The 21459-nt window shown below is 34.3% G+C and overlaps 1 protein-coding gene across 1 annotated transcript in view; it reads right to left on the bottom strand.

Annotated features, from left to right (window-relative positions):
* Positions 1-21459, bottom strand: part of LOC123657475 (guanylate cyclase 32E-like) — a 102971-nt gene that overhangs the window by 39120 nt on the left and 42392 nt on the right. Inside the window, exons 8-9 of the mRNA XM_045593018.1 lie at positions 8870-8960; positions 6791-6875 (exon numbers count right to left, since the gene is read on the bottom strand). Of these exons, the coding sequence (XP_045448974.1) occupies positions 6791-6875; positions 8870-8960 (176 nt within the window). The remainder of the gene's footprint in view (positions 1-6790; positions 6876-8869; positions 8961-21459) is intronic.

The following is a 21459-nucleotide window of genomic DNA, read 5'->3' as shown; positions in this document are numbered from 1 at the left end:
AAATTTCATAGACAAATTTACTTTAATTATTAAAAAAAAAATTATAAATAAACAAAAGCGAAAATTTCAGTTTTGTTTTTCTCAATATCGAAAAAAATATATTTAATTACTAAACTGTTGTATATTTTCTGTCTTTTACAATATCGAGGATGTGGGTAGATTTGTGATTTCTGTCAGATGTTGAATAAAACGAGTTGTAAACCCGATCAGCTGTTTTTCTGTTGTTCCGAATAATTGTGTATCTTTTAACATATTTAACAAGTGGCGACGAGCGAATCTACGTAAAAATGTCGGCTGCATTATCGTTTGGTGTGATTTCAACTTTCGATCACCTGTCGCAAGAATGGAATACATACAAATCACGAATCCAACAATGGTTTATCGCAAATGACATTAACGACGTGTCTGACAAAGCAAAGGTCAAACGCAGGGCGATATTACTCAGCGCGCTCAGCGAGTCTTCTTACAAGCTAGCAAGTGATTTATCGCTGCCGAAAAAGTTGGAAGAATGCGATTTCGAAGAAATTTTACATCTGTTGGATAATCACTTCACACCAAGGCGAAGTGGATTTGCAGAAAGACACCATTTTCATTCGGCGACGCAACGATCGGGTGAAACGCATACCCAGTGGGCGGCTAGGGTTAGAGGATTAGCTGCACATTGTGGTTTTAAAAATTTGGAAGAAGCACTGTTAGACAGATTTGTCATGGGTATGGTAGCAGGTCCTGAGCGTGACAAGTTATATGCTCAAGATCTACAGGAGCTAACGTTAGGAAAGGCTGTGGAGCTGGCAGAGAGCGTGCGGTGTGCGCGCCAGGCCGCGCAGGCGGCACCGGCCGGCTCAGCCGCAGTGATCGGCGCAGCGAACGACGTAGTGTTCAAAATTTTCAAAGGGGAAAAGTGCAGTGTATGTGGCTATACGAGTCATAAATCTAACCAATGTCGTTTTAAGTCCTATAAGTGTAAAAAGTGCGGTCAAAAAGGTCATTTACGTAGGATGTGTTCTATCGGCAACAAGGTTCACTTTATCGAGAAAAGTAATGTGGATGAGGACTGTGACGGTGAGTTGTTTTATAATATTCGATGCGTAAAAGGTAAACCGATGACGGAGCGGGTTAATGTTTGTGGTACGGTTTTAGAGTTTGAAATCGACAGTGGGTCTGCTGTCAGTGTATTGTCAGAAAAAACATTTAATATTTATTTTAAAGGTTTAACTTTATCAACATCAAATAAGAAGTTATTAAATTACACGGGGGGAAACATCGAGACGTTAGGAGTAGTGCGAGTGCCCGTATCGTATAGCGGCGTTACACGCGTATTGGATATGTACGTAGTACGGAATGGCGGGCCGCCGCTCCTCGGTCGTGATTTTATTCGGAAGTTTAACTTAGAACTCGCACCCGTATCTGCTAACGATACTAATTATTATTTACATGCTGGGGATGAATTTATCGATAAGAAAATATTTTCAAAATTTCCAAAGCTTTTTTCAGACTCATTAGGTTGCTTTAACAAATTTAAAATAGTTTTACACTTAAGAACCGATGCTCGACCTATGTTTTTTAAGCCTAGGCCAGTAGCATATGCTTTGAAAAATAAAATTGATTCCGAATTAAACCGTCTGATAGATTTAGGTATTTTGAAGCCGGTCGATCACGCTGAGTACGCATCGCCAATCGTGCCGGTCCTAAAAAAAGACGGTGGGATTCGAATCTGTGCAGATTTTTCTGTTACAATAAACAAATATCTAGTTATCGAACAATACCCGTTGCCGACGGTCGAGGATCTTTTCGCAAAATTACACGGTGGCGAGCAATTTACCAAACTTGATTTATCTATGGCGTATAATCAGTTGTGCTTATCTGAAGAATCGCAAAGCCTCACTTGTATAAATACTCATAAAGGTTTATTTAAATACACTAGATTAGTTTTCGGATTATCTAGCGCACCCGCTATTTTTCAACGCACCATAGAATGTGTATTATCAGGTCTTGAAGGGGTGGTAGTATTTTTAGATGATATTTTAATTACGGGTAAAAATAGACAGCAACATGAAAATAGACTATTGTCAGTTTTAGAACGGTTAGAGGAGGCTGGATTAACTCTAAAAAAAAGTAAGTGTGATTTTTTCAAAGACGAAATTTCCTATTTAGGGCACATAATAGACAAAAATGGTATAAGGAAATCACCTGATAAAGTTGAAGCTATTTTAAAAGCACGTAAGCCTGAAAATGTTTCTCAGTTACAGTCATTCCTAGGGTTAATTAATTATTATAGGAAATTTGTACCCGATGCGGCGTCGATACTCAGTCCACTGTATGACTTGTTGCATAAAAAGGCAAAATGGCAATGGACATCATTTCACGATGAGGCGTTTCAAAAAATAAAAAGGTTACTAGCTTCAGAAAAAATATTAGCGCACTTTGATTCTAATGCACAGCTGATTTTGACAGTAGACGCCTCGCCGACGGGGCTGGGTGCCGTGTTGTCTCAAATATGTTACGACGGTATAGAAAGACCTATTGCCTACGCCTCCCGTACTCTTTCAAAATCAGAAAAAAATTATTCGCAAATACAAAAAGAAGCAACTGCTATAATATTTGGTGTAAAACGATACCATCAATACCTTTACGGACGTTCCGATCCGTTTGTTTTGCGAACTGACCATAAGCCTCTCATTAGTATTTTTCGACCGCATCGAGGTATACCGGAAATATCTGCAAACAGGTTACAGCGATACGCAATATTTCTTTCGGCTTATAATTACGTTATTGAGTTTGTTCGAAGTTGTAATAACAATGCGGATTATCTGTCTCGCTCATCTATATGTAGCCTAGAACGGGAGACCTGCGCGAGTAGTAAAGTCGTTGATTGTGTGGATCGCGCAGCTTATGTTAATTTTGTAATGAATGGTAGTTTACCCATTACATTGAATAGTTTATGCCGTGAGACTGAAAATGATAAAATACTCGGAAAAGTCATATCTTATGTCATTAAAGGTTGGCCTAGGAAAGTACTGGATCCTGATTTAAAACCGTATTTTAATTGTAGGTTACAATTATCGGTTGAAAATGGATGTCTTATGCGTGGACATAAGGTCGTTATTCCGTTTTCTTTGCGTGACAAAATATGTACCGAGCTTCATAGTAGTCATTTCGGAATAGTCAAAATGAAAGCAGAGGCTCGAAAGAGAGTATGGTTTCCCGGGATCGACGCAGTATTGGAGCGAATGACTAAAACATGTGGAGTGTGCGCTGCGCTTCGCCCCTCCCCTCCCCGTGCTCCGCCGGCGCCTTGGCCTACCCCACCGCACCCATTTTATAGAATACATGTAGATTTTTTAGGTCCAATAAATAATCAAATGTTTTTAATAATTGTAGATGCTTTTTCGAAATGGGTGGAATGTTACTCAATGAATGCGTCTTACGGGTCTAGATCGGTAATAGAGAAATTGTGCGAATTAATGTCTCGAGTAGGTATTCCGCACACACTGGTTAGCGACAATGGTACATCTTTTACGTCACAGGAATTTTCCAACTTTTGTTTGATTAATGGAATAAAACACATACTATCACCGGCATATCATCCGTCGAGTAACGGTCAGGCGGAAAGTTTTGTAAAAATCGTAAAGAGGGGAATAAAAAGTATAATTTTAAGTAGTCCTAATAATAAAGTTATGCAGACACAAATCGCAAAATTTTTATTCGACTATAGAAACTCGAAAAACAGTACCACAGACATGTCACCTGCAGAATTGTTGTATGGTCGACCCTTAAGGTCTAGGTTAGATTTAATTGTTCCAACGCGACGTTTTCCTGTTCTTTCCACATCCACAAATTTTTCTCACTCAGTGAACAATAAACAGTGCTTACAGGAGAAATGTAAAAGTGAGTTCAGGACGTTTACAATTGGACAAGCAGTGTGGGTAAAGAAGTTTGCAAGTAATTTAAAATTTTCGTGGGTGAAGGGAGTAATTAAAAAGAAATGTGGAAATGTAATGTACGAAATTGATTGTCCGGAATTGGGTGGTAAAGTTATAAGGCACATTGATCAAATTCTTGCAAGGGTTTTGAATTCAAGGCACAAAGAAAGAGAGAATGAGTGGGACCCCGATGTTATTGATGATATTAAAAATGACACCACATCAGTTACCACCGATGTAGTATCTGTTTCCGATCGAGATGACTCTTCTTCACCTCCCTCTACATCGGAGTGTATGGAACCGGGTTTCAGTGGGTCAGATCATACGCCAAGTAGCACCACCACAATATCTGCTAAGGATACTATTGTGTCAAGCAAAGCTACCACTGATTATCAGAGACAAAGATCCAAACGCGAGCGACCGCCTGTAGATTATAAGCGTTTTTTTTAAATTTTCTTATTTTTTTAATGTTTTGTTGTTATAAGGGGAAGGGGTTGTTGTATATTTTCTGTCTTTTACAATATCGAGGATGTGGGTAGATTTGTGATTTCTGTCAGATGTTGAATAAAACGAGTTGTAAACCCGATCAGCTGTTTTTCTGTTGTTCCGAATAATTGTGTATCTTTTAACATATTTAACATAAACATAATCATTTCTAGATAAAATGTACAAAAATAATTAAACCTACACTTTATACAGACAATATAGTTTACGTTAAATAATAATTACGTAACCTTGGTTGTATTTTTGTATTTTTAGATAACATTTTTACAATTTTTATTTTTAATGGGCTACAAACAAATCCGTCGACGTGGAACTTTTTCTTATATCATATTCGTATTTATGATCTGATATAAAATTCTATTAGTGTTAACCCACTCATATCTCTCTATCAACGTCATACGTGGCTTTAATACTGGCACTGAAACTTATGGACTCGTGTCAGAAGAAAATTGGCGGAACCTTGAGACTGTTACAAAATTTATATACGAGAAGCCCATATTTTGGTGTATATTTTGAAGCTCGCCCGCAACTTTGTTCATAAATATAATTTAAGTATCTCATATTCTTAGCTAATTTCTTAAATTGGATCTCTAGCAATACAACTTCAAAAAATATTAAATTTCATTCAGTAGTTTTGCGTGATGTGCGGACAACAAAACAAAAATCTTACCTTTACCTTTTACCTTCTATTGGCCCTATGAAAATCATTCATACATTTTTGAAGTTATAATTCTTTTGGTGCGTTATCGAAAAATGTTGAGAGTAAATATTTACGATGCGCGCACAACGTCACAAAAACTCCGACACCCTGAAGTTAGCTAGTCAACGAAAAGAAGTTAGCAACGCTAACTTAGCTAGCCAATGAAGTATAAATTCTTACGTGCATACATAAGTACACAAACACTTTTTTTTTAAAATATCTCCTATGTACAGATATTAACAAGGTTAAGTTTTCACTCACAGTCACTCACTTCAGCCTAATGCAGTCCACAAATGTTCATTCAAGCACATGAGTTCGCGCCAAAAACGAACTCATATAGTTTGCCCATAGTATAGTAGATTAAGTTTTAAAGTTACATTATGCGTGGCTATATAAGATATTGCCAATATCATGCCCAAGGCTTTCAGTATTTCGTCTCCGGCTTAATATTATATTATTTGATTGAATTAATTGATTTTTTTTAAGATAAACCGCAATATTATATATTTTGGTACTTTTTTATGACATTTTATAATAAATGATCGATTTTCGCCGTTACATGTAGTTCAATTAAAAACCGCAAAGATAAGCACGCGGCTGCTCAAATTCTTATCGAAGGGGTAAATAAGTGTAATTAAATGTTAAAGATATCTGCTGATTCCGTGAGACCTGTCTCCTTTTTATACCATTTCCGTGGACTTTACCGCTACCCTATAAACGGGCCCCACCCTGTGGCATCTTCTTTTATAACTTTTTAACTGCGTAACTAAAACTTTGTGTCTAAATAAACGTACAAAACCTGTCCCTTACTGTTCGTCTGCCCTGCGGGTGAGTTTTGTTAACTTATTTTTCCCTAACACAAGCGCCAGTTACGAATTTGCAAAAATTGTATTTTTTTACTTGTCTAGATAGTTTTAAATAGATTATTTTCGAATGCAGAGTACAGAGAGATGGTACGTGCAAATGTCAAAGAAAGAAGAGTCCAAACCGGAAAGAAATATAGGTGCAACCAATATTCATACTGAGCAGGAATCGAATTCCCAAACTCCTATATATATGGCACACAACACTACACTATTACTGTGTATTTTGGGGCGTTTTGCGTTGTGTAAATAAGTAAGTAAGGAGAAAGGAACTCGTAAAACATATGTAACGAATGAGATTTTAAGCATATACTTACAAATAGGAGATTTGGAAAAAATGTTATGAAGTGTTTTAAGCAACGAATGTATTTTTATGTATAATATTTTTTGTACTCTAAGGATTTAGGTCTTCATCCTCTTTAGGTGGTATTATAAGTAGTCTAATTCTTAGAGGATAGTGTAAAATTAAAATAATATGGGATAGAGTGTAGCTTGGTGTAGTAGTAAGAAGGTATAAAATAAAGGGACAGAAAATTTGTAATATAAACGAAAGTGGTTTACGTTGAGCTCACTTAAAATCAGCTCAAAATAATAAGTTGGTACAACATGCTCAGTGTGACCCGTTTTTGGGCAAACATTATAGAGTTAATTTATATATTATATTGTAATTCATTTACTAATTTTTCGCCCAAACTTTATTATATTTTTTCTTAGTTGAAAGAGATGAGTTTGAGTTTGTGCGAGTATATCTGTCTCTGTCTAAGAGATACAGATATAGTTCAGCAAAAAGAGACACTTACCGAAGTATCGTCGAAAATTTTGTGATAGTTGGGCACGCAAAATGGCGGCGCCGCTGACAGCTTCCTGATCATTCGACAGAGGTCCCTGGGACAAAACACTCATGTTACTACAACCTTAGTTACTATTTCTATTTGAAGTCGAAACTAATCTCTATTGAGTAGCAATTTCACGTGAAATTGATGCCAATTGTTACCAGTTTTTGTAATTTCGACAGCATTTTTTGGATATATCTTTTGGTTTATTTTGGACATCAGAATAGCTCTAATATTTTGTCTCTTGTCGCAAACTTATAAAACATTCACATAAACCTTACATATTTCTATACAAGCTTTTATCCTCTATTCCCTATTATTATTTTACACCCTTGAGTGTAAAACTTTTATAAACTTTGAATCTCATACTTATTTATATCGAATCAACAGCCTAAAAAATACGTTTCAAGCTTCTATCTCTAGAACTCAGGCTCTAGACTATCTGTGTACCAAATTTCATTCAAATCGGTTCAGTAGTTTTGGCGTGAAAGCGAGACAGACAGATAGAGATACTTTCGAAATTATAATACGGATTTATATCAAATGTTACCAGTTTTATCAATTTCACGTGAATTGATAAAATTGGTATATTTATATATAACTGAAAACTTTAAATTAAATTATTGATTGTGTTGTTCTGTTTCAAACTATATTATATCAATATTTCCATGTCGCAGTGTATCTCAAGCTATAGATACTTGTAGGAGCAGGCGTAAACTACTCCTTACAGAATTCTATGAGCGCCTAAGACCGAGGTGATTTTGAAAGCTGGTGGCTTTGAAACACACAGGCCGAAGACGGGCAGCTGCGTCTTAGGTGCGACAAAGCCAGCCCTGCGGTCACCAACCCGCCTGCCCAGCGTGGTGACTATGGACAACACACATGAGTTCACGCGTCTTTGGTGCGAACTTGTGGAGGCCTATGTCCAGCAGTGGACTGCAATAGGCTGGAATGATTACGAAAATTGTGCCTGACTGCAATATGCTTACAATATGAGAGTACATATTATCGATAAATAGTTTATGTTCAGCTTTACAACAGGTTTTGCTACAACATTCCGTAAGCTCCATAGGAAAAACTATTTTACTTAACTTCTCATCACAAAATTCCGTAAATAGCTTAGTTTAATTACTATCTCTCTGCCCCCAAAATATCTTATTATTAGTAACTCGAGATGAAACAAACTGAGTATGTAAGGGATTTAGGTTACAAACAATTTCCAAAAGATAGTGGTCAGACTACGAGACACTGTTATTTACGGTTATATTCTCAATGTAACGCCTAGACATGCTAGTTACTAAGCAATGGTCAAACCAACGTGTACACCCATGAACATCACTAAAATAAGTAAACGTCTCCCCATTGTTTGGCAAAAGTTCAAAGTCCGCACAAAACCATTTTTGTTCAACACAAAATTGCGGCATTTCATTAAAAAATAATTCACCGGGTTGAGCGTCAAAGTCTCCTAACACAAAAACCATACTAATTCCACTGTCCTCCACAACCGCATTAATTTCGCTGAAACAGTCTGTGAACTCAGGCAAGTTGTCAGTACAGTCAGTAGGCGAGTAGACCGAGTATATAAACACGTTATAATACTAACATGACCGTATATTTTATGACCTAAATGAAAACGCCTAAGCTGGTCCATATATCAAAAGTAAAATATTTTTTCTTTCGGGCCTGAAAATTTATGATAATAGAAAATGACATTGTTATGGTACGCTTTATCAATAAAAGAAAACTACATAACGATATGTTTTTTTTTTGCTTATTTACATGACATCTGCTATATGTATGTTGTTGGCGAAGTGATCACAGCGCTGGCTTTTTGCTGCGGTTCGATCCACGCTTATGACAAACAGTTTAGTTTTGTTGTTTGTCTTCTTCTTCTTAAAATGGCTTTCAATAGTGCCAAATGAGCACATTGTTGATTGTTGTTTGTCTAGGCCTGGGCGCTTGTGAATTGTGAGTGTTTCCGGACCCCAGATAAAAGAGAAAATCATGGTAGTGTAAGCGTTTTCTTATTTATTTAATGTTACTTACGGATAGTAAGGGTTCGCCGGATGGGAAGGCGTTAGCTTCAAGACAGCACGAAACCCCGACACGTCATTGCTACTGTTTCTTATTAGATGATCTGTAGAAAAAACATATAAAGTTAAGTTTATTTATTATTTAAGAATTTTGAAAATTTGTGTAATAGTATTTTTAACCGACTTCAAAAAAGAAGAGGTTACTCAATTCGATATATATTGTTTTTTAATGCATATTCGGGGATAACTCCGTCGTTTATGAACCGATTTTGATAATTATTTTTTTGTTGGAAAGGAGATATATCTGATGTGGTACCATGATAAGGAAACTAGCATCTGAAGATGGGATCCCAGATAAATCGAGGGAAACTCTCGAAAATCCGCATAACTTTTTACTGGGTGTACCGATTTTGATGATTTTTAACTTAATTAAAAGCCGATGTTTATCATGTAGTCACATTTAAATTTCATCGAGATCTGACAACAACGTTTGGAGTAATCTTTGATAATGCGTATTTACTTGACTATTTTTTCGTCTACCTACGTTGTATTACCTGTTGATATAATTGAAGTCGGTTTTTCTTCATTTGCCTGCAAACACAATTATTATAACTCAAAATAAATTTTCCGTTACGTTTTACTTTTTCAGGAGGTCATATTGAAAAGCTGAAATGATAATATTTCAATCTGTCAACAATAAAACTACTGGATATATTAGTTGAAACCACACATACAACACACTATTTATAAGTTACATACAAATAGAACCAGTAGTTTAGGAACTAAAATAGGTTTATAACTAAATTTAAACTATAATGAATGAGTGTACGCTAGGGGTATAACTTAAAATGAAACAATATAGGCTAAAATGGTAAACCAGAGGCCAAACGTTCTAATTTGTTGAATCGTAGCCGTTTACCCGAAAGAGATTGGTTAACGAGCAATAGGGCTGACAATTGTTCATTTATTTTTAACGTCTTTATAACCTTTTTTTTATTTACTTCCCGACATGACGGACGTTGTTTAGTCTTGCAAACTGCCAAACGCGTTAAGTAATCAAATGGGGTCTGTTATTTTTTTTTAATTTCCTATAATTTTCTAATACCTTCTACAAAATACTTATTAGACAACTTGATAAAAATTGACTAAAATCCGTCTAGCAGTTCTGGAGTTAAACGTTTAGTAAAATAGTTTAGTAATTTTTAATTATAAAGAAGATATAAATCCTCGATATAATTGTACTTAATTTATTCATTCACTAAGTGAAATAATAACATTAACAAAAGGAAAAAGTAATGTAATACTATTATACGAGTAATACCTTTGTGGTTTATTTTATATACTCTCGCTTTTATCTTTTCTGTATACATATACCAGAGATTCCTATTAAAATTAAATTTAATGATCATATTAATACATGATTATATAAAAAAGACTTAAAATAAAATTATTATGGCTGTAAGTGACGAAATTTCTGAACTTTGCCTCATTATACGCCATGAAATACTGAAGTTACAAAATCGTTCTAATACATGTGTATTTAAAACTTATCAAAACACAAAGTTTTATTGTGTATAATTTCAAAGTACCAGACATAAAATAACTTCTTTGATTTTATCTTGTCAGGCGATAAACTTTCAAATTTAGGCTCCGTAAGTCTGTTTTAAAAGTCAAGGTAGGCAAGTCATCACACGTCTAAAGATACTCAAGACTTGAATTCTTTCAGACGTATTGCTCATTCGTGCATTAATATTTAAATTATGTTGAGAAAATTACATTACAAAGAAGTAATATAGGCTGGAATACATTACGCTATGACTTTCAGTCTTAGATAATAAACATAGATCCAAATATGCCCAGAAATTTGATAAATTCTAAAACAACACGTAGCTGAAGTCACCTGGGATATCGTATTAGATGATAGAGCAGTTATTTTTGAATAGCTGGTATATAGAATTTAACAATTAAGGAGACATGCGTGCAAAGGAAAGATTTGATTGTTTGTTTATTTGCATTGAATAGGCTCCGAAACTACGGAACCGATTTGAAAAATTCTTTCACTGTTGGGAAGCTACACAATCCGCTGGTGACATAGGCTATATTATATTTTCAAAAAAAATTGGGAAAAAATAATATAGGATTTTTATTAAATACCCGTGTGAAGACAGGTCAGGATGCTAGTTTTCTATATAAATAAAAATTAATCGATACATCTGTTATTAAGAGCAATACTTGAAAACTGGTTTAATTCTAGTTAAAAATTTTAAAAAGAAATAATTTAAGGTTGTTATGGATGAAATATTACAAAATTGCAAAGAGAATTGAAAAATTTCAGAAAATCTAGCGATTATTTCAACTGCACATGTTTCGCAGTAGCTAGACAAGATAACGTGACGTCATCAAAATTTGTAAAAGGGATTACTATGCTGAATGATTATGACACAATAATTATTCTAGTTTGCCATATTATGACATATTCATTGATTTTTGTTATTTTTTTTTTTTTATATATAAAATTCTCGTGTTACAACGTTAGTTATAATACTCCTCCAAAACGGCTGGACCGATTTTTATGAAATTTTTGTGCATATCGGATAGATCTGAGAATCGGTCAACACGTTTATATATCATATAACATTTGATATTACCCTAAAACTTTTGATATTGAGTAAAACGAAAGCTTTATTTGCGCTAATTTTTTCTACCATCATGCTTGATCAAACAGTTGAAATGGAAAAAGTCAATTTAAAGATGAACCTTGAAGAGGGATTTGGTGTATACTTAATAAATATTATTTACATAGGTACCTCAGTGGATAGCAATTTGGAGCTGGTTGTTGGGTACGAGAGCTTCAAGTGCTTATTGCAAATATAAATAACCCAAACGAGTGTGTAACGAATCATAGAATATTGGGGATTGTGGAATATTTGTCAATACACGTTTTCTTACGCGGGACCAACTGTGATTGTTGTGAGTTTTCATTTTGAAATTCCCGATGTCTCGACGATGAGGTTAAAGTCATGGGCGATTCTCGCATGGCAATCGAGAAAAATGTCAAAGTATAAGTAAAATTGTTGATTGTCTGTGAAAGCTTAAAAACCTGTTTTGCCCTTGACTATAATAGTAGTTATAGTTACATTAGGTAAAATTCCTTCGACAATTGAAGTATTTTTCATGTCACCGTCTTCACTACATAGTATAAAAGAAAGTCGCTTCCCGCTGTCTCTCAGTCCCTATATATGCTTAGATCTTTAATAATAATAATATATTCTTTATTGTACACCAAAATTTGAACAAACAGTAGTAACTAAAAAAAAAGATGTACAAAGGCGATCTTATCGCTGAAGAGCGATTTCTTCCCGATAGCCTTTGAGCACAGGACACGATATATTAGAGGCGGATAGGAAGTGTACAATATTCTTAAGGATGAATAAAAATAGTGTATGATAGATTCAATAATTCATACACATATACAAATATCCATATATAAATAATTAAGATAATATAATATACGTGCATGAATATAAAATATATACTGATATAAAATATATATGTTTGACGCCGCGTTGGCGCAACGGTTACAGCTATGGATTGTGCCTGTTGCGCTGGCGGTTGCGGGTTCGATCCCCGCACATGACAAACATTTGTATTGGCCATACAGGTGTTTGCCGTGGTCTGGGTGTTTGTGCAGTCCTTGTGGGTCTTCCCACCGTGCCTCGGAGAGCACGTTAAGCCGTCGGTCCCGGCTGTTATCATTCACACCTGATAGCGATCGTTACTCATAGTAGGGAATATATCCGCCAACCCACATTGGAGCAGCGTGGTGGATTAAGCTCTGATCCTTCTCCTACACGGGGAAAGAGGCATATGCCCAGTAGTGGGATATTACAGGCTGAAGCGTATGTATGTTTAAATTCTGATAATTTTAAATCTTAAAAACTACGCAACAGATTTTGATGCGTTTTTTTTATAGATAAAGTAATTTAAGGTTTATATGTACAATACATGCATAATATAGTAGAGGAAGAAATCTTAGTAAAAAGAAACAATTTTAGAGATTTATAATGTGATTTTTATTGTTTATTTTTGTGTTACCCACACATTAGGGAATTCTAAACATGTTTTTTAAATATCACATTAAAAATCCGTTCCAGCGGGTATCGAACCTGAATCGAAACTACTTTTTATCCTTTACTTTTTACGAGAAATAATGGCTCATTTACGAAGCTATTTAAAACAATTCAGCATTAATCTCTATACAATTAAGTACCTACATTGTATTAAATAAATACATTGTACATTTAATATAAATCAATATGGCCCTAAACAGCATGTAATTTAAATGAATATTTTCGAAGATATTACAAATTTAAAAGGCTGGGCCTTAGCGATTGTGGCGGTACCGGCCGGGGCAAGTGAACGTTGTATATAAAGACAATATGTAGTATATTTAGTATCATCATTGCACCCGTGTGGAGCCGGGAAGAGTCACTAGTAATTTATGAAAATGGATAAATTTCAACATCACACACAATTTATTTGAGTAGGCTTCAAACCCACTTTCGTCATGTAGGCTTCAAAAGCACTTTTAAACCCTTCTCGTACGAATACATTGCCCTATTCTATGTCAATGTCAAGGTAGACGTTTATTTTGCGAAAATAGAAACTTGATTTCTTACACACGCGCACACATACACGCGTACACACACACGCGCGCACACACACACACACGCACACAAACACGCGCACACACACGCACACACACGTGCACACACAAGCGCACACACACACGCGCGCACACACACGCACGCACACAAGCGCACACTCGCTCAAACACTCGCACACACACGCACACACTCGCACACACACACGCACACACACACGCGCACACACTCTCGCACACACAAACACGCTTACACACACGCACACGCACACACTCTCGCACACACAAACACGCTTACACACACGCACACACACACTCGCTCGCACACGCACGCGGACACACACGCACACACACGTGCACACACACGCGCACACTAACGCGCGCGCGCACACACTAACGCGCGCGCGCACACACACGCGCACGCGTTGTGGAGGCTTATGTCCAGACTAAATTTTATTTAAAAAGGTCCGAACGCTATTAGGTCACCTCAGAAACCTGCTTTCAAAATTATAAGGGATGGGTTATCTGATCTTTAACATATCTCATTTCCAATAAAAATTAAGTCGAAGCCATGGTGAGGGTACGAGCCGTAATTGCAAAACATAAATAATTAGGTAGGTAAATAATAGGTATAGCAATTAATTTACAATTTTACAATTGTATATTTGGGTACAAGCTGACCCGGAAAACTTTATACCGACTCAGAGTCAACACTTGTTCTGTTAACTTAATAACAAATTTTAATTTAATCTTTATTGAGATTAAATGCATATTTATTTAATGTAGTTGAGTTTAAAATAATATGTCTTAGTGACGTAACTGGGGTAGGGCACAGCAGTAAAACTCCTGCTCAAAATATGGAGCAGCCCGACTGGGGTAGTACCTCCACCTTACAAAAGATCACAGCTAAATAATACTGCTTTCAAGCAGTGTGTGCTCTTGTTGGTAAGTAAGGTGACCAGAGCTTCTGGAGGAAATTGGGCATATGGTCGGTAACGTGCTTGCGATGCTTCGCGTGTTGCAGACGTCTATAAGCTAAGGTTATCGCTTACTTAATTTCAGATGAGCCGTACGCTTGTTTGTACTTGTTTTGTACCTAGTTAATGAAAGAATTTCTTTTGTCATCAAGTTATTTAAGCACCTTGAATTATACAATAATTTTTATTTTCTTGTCGAAGACGAGAACAAGAAAACGGAAGATTTGCCAATACGTCGACATACGACATACAAGTGACGAATGATGAAAATCACAATCAAATATTGTTGCTCTCAAAAATTGTTGTATTTCTATGGTTATAAAGAAAGCCAGCGCTCCTTGTGATTGTTTATTTATTTATTTATTTATTTATTTATTTAGGATCACCAGTAACTGTTAACACTAATTACATAATAACGTAAACCTAATCTTAATAAATACTTTAGAGCTAAGTGTTACAATTTATTAAGGTGAACACCACATGCAAAAAGAAGCGTTACATTCCAATATATAAAAAAAACATATTTAAAATGTATAAAAATCAACAGTCACCAATCATACATAAGAAGTAGCCATCTTAACAACCATTCGTCCATGTCTCGCACAATTCCCGCTTGAGCTTTGTTGATCGTACGGCGAGTAGCTAACTTGTAATAATTCTGATTTTGCAGGCGTCCATACGCTATGGTGACCGCTTACCATCAGGCGGGACATACGCTTGCTTACCACATTTAGTATAAAAATGCCTTGGAGGTGATTTTTTTATTCATTCAATAATTTTCATTTTGGGAATTACAATGTCACCAAAATAGCGGGAATCTCAAAGTTCTTGTGGTGCTAATACTTCAGCCTATCGTAGTCCAATAAAGGTGAAAGAAAGGAGAAGGTAAAGGTTGTCTGGAAGAGATCGCTACTCTAGCGATAAGACCGCCTTTGTACACTGTTTTTTTTATTTGTAATATGTTATTATGTTGATTGTTGTTGTGTACAATAAAGAGTATCTATCTATCTATCTATCTATCTATCTATCTATCTATCTATCTATCTATCTATCTATCTATCTATCTAAGATGAGAGATGAATTTGCCGTTGACGTTGATGCCTCGGTCTCCCGAATTCAAGGTCTTAAAGATGGGTGTCCTGTGGCGGTAAGTTCCGTTTAAGTGACAGTACTAGTAGTAACCGTAAATGCTTAAACACTTATAATTTTTTTTGTGACTAGAATTGTGTTATATAAAGTATTAAAACACACAGAACAAAAGAGTTTAAACACTGAAAGTTAGGTACTTTTTGTCGTGAATTTTCATAAAAATATTTACTTTCTCGTAGGCGGTGGTAATACGAAATGAAACGAATATATAACTATAAATAATATATACCTTGTAAATTACGTAAAAGTAGGCAGTATTCTTACTCGGCTTAAAAATATTTTCAATACCAAGTTCCATTCCCCATCGCTTACAAAAATGTAATTTTAATTTAATTAACTCGCAACAGGATTTTTAAAGCGAAATAGGCTCAATTTGTTTAACTAATTTTCTTTATTATTGCATTTGTAAATTGTAATTCTGGTTTAAATTAAAGATTTTGTTCAAAACAACATGTGATATATTTTTTTCGAAAGGTATATTTTAGCAACAAATTAATATTGGTTTCGCGGATCGATTCAACAAATGGATTAAATTTTAATATGCTTTCTTTAATCATATTTTGAGAATAAAATTAAAATAGTTTTTCTTTCTAATATAAGTATTTTAAGAATAGAGTTCTATGCGAATGAAATAAAAAAATTAATAGATATTTATAAAAATTTGTAATTCATCCATACATATAAATAAAATTAAAGTGTCTGTCTGCTATTTCAAAATATTTTTGTTATTTCAAGTGCATATAGTTACTTGCAAGATACTAAAACTCAAACGAACGATTTTAAAATGGTTGTCTGTCTGTCTTTCTGTTTGTCCGGGCAAATCTTTGGAACAGCTGAACCAATTTTTATGGGAATTTCACTGGAAGATAGAGGAGATTGTGTACAGCACATATACTATTTGTCCAGGAATTCCTGCGAAATCAGGACTTAAAGTGGGAAAACCCGCGTTTACCACACGCAAGTACCTACCGCCCAGATAGATATGAAATAAGCAAACTTATTCTATTTAATACGACAATTTTTGCGGCCAAAAAAAGTATAAAAGAAATAAAATATATAAAAACTCAAAAAAAAAAAACAAAAAAAAACGTGTGTGCCTTAGACCACACGACTGAAGTAAAACTTACGAAACGTAACTCTCTCTTTCTATCTCCGCTATCTTATATCTCCGTCTCAACTTTCACTCCACTGCGAGAAATGTATGTTCAATATTTTTTTACATTAAAAAATTCACACCAGCTTGTTTTACTCTCTAATAATATGATAAAAATGACTCCATCCACTACTTTTTGTTGGTGCCGACATTTTCATTCAATTTTTTACTCAATGTTTAATTTTAAATATTTAAATTACATCCATAATTGAAACATAATTGTGTTTGATTGCAAACGAAAATATAACCGACTGCAATTACATGGGCCATAGATGAAGTAGTACAACGCAGGTAGGCGAAAAAATTGCCAAGTAAATGATTAGAGATACCTCAAAAAGCATTGGTCAAATCTCGGTCTTTAAATGTGACCACATAAAAAGCATTAACTTTTGATTTAAATAAGAATCATCGAAATCGGCACATCCAGTATTAGGTAATAAGGTACGATACAACGTAGGTGGACGAAAAACTAATCTCAGTAAAATACGCATTATTAGAGATAAGTTAAGAAATATGACGAGCACGACCTTTTGATTCAAAGAATAATTATCGAAATCGGTATACCTATTAAGAAGTTATAAGAAAACGTACATAAAAAATACAGTCGAATTGATACCCCCTCCTGTCTTCCTGTAATTCGGTTAAAAACTAAAAAAAAAAACGTAAGATCTTGACACAAAGATGTGCCTTTTTTATGTCATCGCGTTCAAATACGCCGGTGTAAATCCGCATCAATTCATACTGATGCGATGCAGATGTCTAAATCAATGCGGATGATCCACATTTACCAATGCGGATGCGGATATTCGCAACAACCATGTAACTGATATACAAGTTTAAATAGCTGAAAAATCGGAGAAACTTTTTTTACTTTGTATATCTTTGTTTATATTTGCTGTTCGTTTGTTTTTAGGGTACAATAAAGTGTACCCTAAAAAAAATTCTTTAGAATTTAAAAAAGGAACCTTAAGATATCAACATTCGTTATTTTGAGAAGCTATTTTACCATTATTATAATAAAAAAAATTAAAAAATCATACAAGTTTGTAACCAAGAGCTGGTCGCAAGACGTAATTTAATACTAAATAATGTAGATTATGAAGTCGAGTCGCGTTGGGAGTTCAATCTTTATTCTATTAAGAGTGTTGTCAATTGTGAATACATTTGTATTTAGCAGGCACCACAGGGATTGTATAAATTTTAACACGATATAGGATCTATTCACCAACTCACAATAAAACTGTGTCACTTATTATTGAACCTAACTAATTTACTACTGTTACTGTGTTTTACTGACGTTACATAAAATTTATATTCTAAAACATTTGATACTAAATGGAATTCCTAATCCCACTTAATTTCTACTTTATTGTAATATTTAATTACTTAAAGTCAAGTAACAATAGAATGATAGAAAATATCTGAAAGAAAAATGACAAGTAGTGATAGTGTATAAATACGAAACAATACAAGATGTTTTACCTGTAACATGATATACCCAAAGATGTATGAGACAATGGTATCTCAATAACATGTAAACAAATATAAGAACTGACCTTAATATGTACGATTTTATTTTTGTGTTACCCACACATTAGGAATTCTAAACATTTTTGAATATCATATCAAAAATTAACCGCTCCAGAGGTGTTCGAACCCGCGTCTCCGACTGACCATGTCGGCGCTCTAGCCAATTAAGCTATGGAACGATGTACCCGCTAGCTCGAAATTTTTGATATGATGATTTTATTTTCAGTTTAAGCGAACCGTGGCGCCGTCTATAGTGAGTTCTTTACAGAAACCCGTAACTATTCAAAGTTTTATATTACAATGAAAATCTTTGACAGGAGACGACACCATGCTATTTTTAATATGTACGATTTTATTTTTGTGTTACCCACACATTAGGAATTCTAAACATTTTTGAATATCATATCAATGTAATTTGTCGAGCTGAAACACGATTATATCAAAGACAAGCCGTGAATATAACTTTCTATTTGAATCTTTATTTACATATTAAAGACTAAAAAGAGGCTACGATTACAAGCCAGGGTTGACTTATTCTGAATATACACACTGAAACTCAGTATACAAATATTGTTTTTAAAATAACATTTGATGTTACAAGTCTGCGTCATGTAATCTTATTTAGATCAAATATAAATAAAATTTATAAATTTGTTCGATAATTTATACAAAAGTATGTTTATTATTTTAAATGGTACTCAGGCTTACATTTTGTAAAAGACAAAGGGACGACAGATGTAAATAATGTTCAATATTATTCGCTGTTATGGATGAAAGCACAATAATTTTGTTTTTAGAATTATAAGTCAAATTTTACTGTTGTAAAAGTTCAATAAATTTAATATTTATAATGGAATCTCTAATAATGGTTCTATTTTAATATTTATTTTGTTTAATTTCTGTAGGTAATGTTTCCTTCTTGGGTATTCTCTTTCAAGAATAAGCATACCTTTATACGAGTACATACATAGCAATGCTTTGAACCTTTATATAATACTAGCTTTTCCGGTAAAATACATATCTATATTATTTTCGTCAAATTTTTTTGTTCGATTTTTGTTAAGTTTTCTATTATACAAACCTCATTCTGATGACAACGACAAAAAAAAGAAGATATCAAATTTAATAGTCTCGTTCGGAAGCTGCGGGCGTACAAACATTTCAGTGATCAATATTTATTTGGTTACTAGCTGACTCGGCAAACGTTGTCTTGCGGCTAAACGCTATTTAAAAATAGGGGTTGGTGGTAGAAGGATGAAAATTTAGGTTTTATTTTTCAACGCCAAATCATAATAAAATAAAAAATAAAAAAATTATCTAAAAATTAAAAAAAATTGAGGTGGGACTACCCTTAACATTTATGGGGATGAAAAATAGATGTTTTTCGATTCAAAAATCAAATTCAAAATCAAAAATAACTTTAGTCAAATAGGCTCCAAGAGCACTTTTGAATCGTCATTTTACAAATTAAAACTTTAAAAATCAATTATTATACTTGTAGAAGTAAAGCTACCACCGATTCGGAATGTAGATTCTGCAGAAAAAAATTGGCAAGAAACTACGCAGTTACTCTTTTGAAAAATAATATATAATCTGTGTTTTAGTGCAAAATTAGAAACATGTTTCATAAAATACAGCGTCACTAAGTCCACATATCTTTATCAACTATGTAATCCTGCACCGAGTAATAAGTTTCATCTATTATTATTATTTTTTATAAAAACTTTAAATTTATGTTGAGACAATTCCAAAATCGTTTGTGGTATTTTATTATACATGCGAATACCATGACCAAGAAAGGAAAAGTTTACTTTGCGCAGTCGGAAACTTGGAGTTACAATTTTGTTATTCCTTCTCGTGTTTACAATGCGATTATTACTATTTATTTCAAAAAATTGAATATTGTGGTGAATATAAATAATATTGTTATAAATATACTGCGACGCAATTGTTAATATGTCTACCTTTTGGAAAACATCCCGTAGGGAGACTCGAGCTAAAAGATCGTAAATGCCGCGAATAGCCCTTTTTTGCAAGATAAATATAGTTCCAATATCTGCAGCATTACCCCACAGTAACAGGCCCTAAGACATAACACTATGGAAATAGCTAAAATATGTTAAGCGCGCAGTTGCAACGTCGGTCAGTTGTCGTACTTTTCTAACTGCGAATGCTGCGGAGCTGAATCTACCATTCAAGGATGACAAATGGGAATTCCACTGAAGTTTTGACTCCAAATGTATCCCTAAGAAAACTGTAGCATCATTGACAATAAGCCTCTCGTTATTTATTATAAAATTATAATTTGGATGCTTAACATTAGGTAACGAAAACACAACGCACTTGGTTTTTTTTGGCGTTCAAAACCAAGTTGTTTATTTTAAACCAATCCTGAATTCGCGACAAAGAAGCATTCACGTCATCATAATTTACTTTTTTCCTATCAACTTTAAATATTAGAGAAGTGTTATCTGCAAATAACTCTATATCACAAATATATTTAACATAAAATGGCAATCATATATATATGTTAAAATAAGAAATAGACCCAGAATCGACCCCTGTGGAACGCCATTTAGGATTCTCAGACCTACCCAATGTGCACACAAAATTTCGTGTGATCGGTCAAGCCGTTTCGGAGGAGTTTAACTACAAACACCGCGACACGAAAATTTTATATATTAGTTAATATATAACATATGATATTGTATGTAGATTTATTTACGTGTAATAAGGAGTCAAATCTTATATATAAAATTTTCGTGTTACAATGTTAGTTACCATAGTCTTCCGAAACGGCTGGATCGATTTTTATGAAATTTTGTGTGCATATTGGGTAGATCTGAGAATCGGCCAAATTCTATTTTTCATACCTATATATGGCAAAACAACGTTTGCGGGGCCCGCTAGTAAATAGATAAAATTGATTTAATGTATTTTTATACATAATTTAAAAAAAGTATAAGCATTCTACACTCCTTCTCTATATAAACTATAAGTGTACGAAATTTCATGAATACTCTTTCGTCCGCGCAATTTTTGTAAAATGGGGTACAAAGTTTTTGCTTCACGTACGATACGATATAATACGATATGAAATGATACGTGTCATAAATAATTTTTGTAACCTC

Source organism: Melitaea cinxia, chromosome 10 (genome assembly GCF_905220565.1).
Source record: "Melitaea cinxia chromosome 10, ilMelCinx1.1, whole genome shotgun sequence".
NCBI lineage: Eukaryota > Metazoa > Arthropoda > Insecta > Lepidoptera > Nymphalidae > Melitaea > Melitaea cinxia.
The sequence above is the reverse complement of the archived record's forward strand: the minus strand, read 5'-3'. Positions and strand labels throughout refer to the sequence as shown.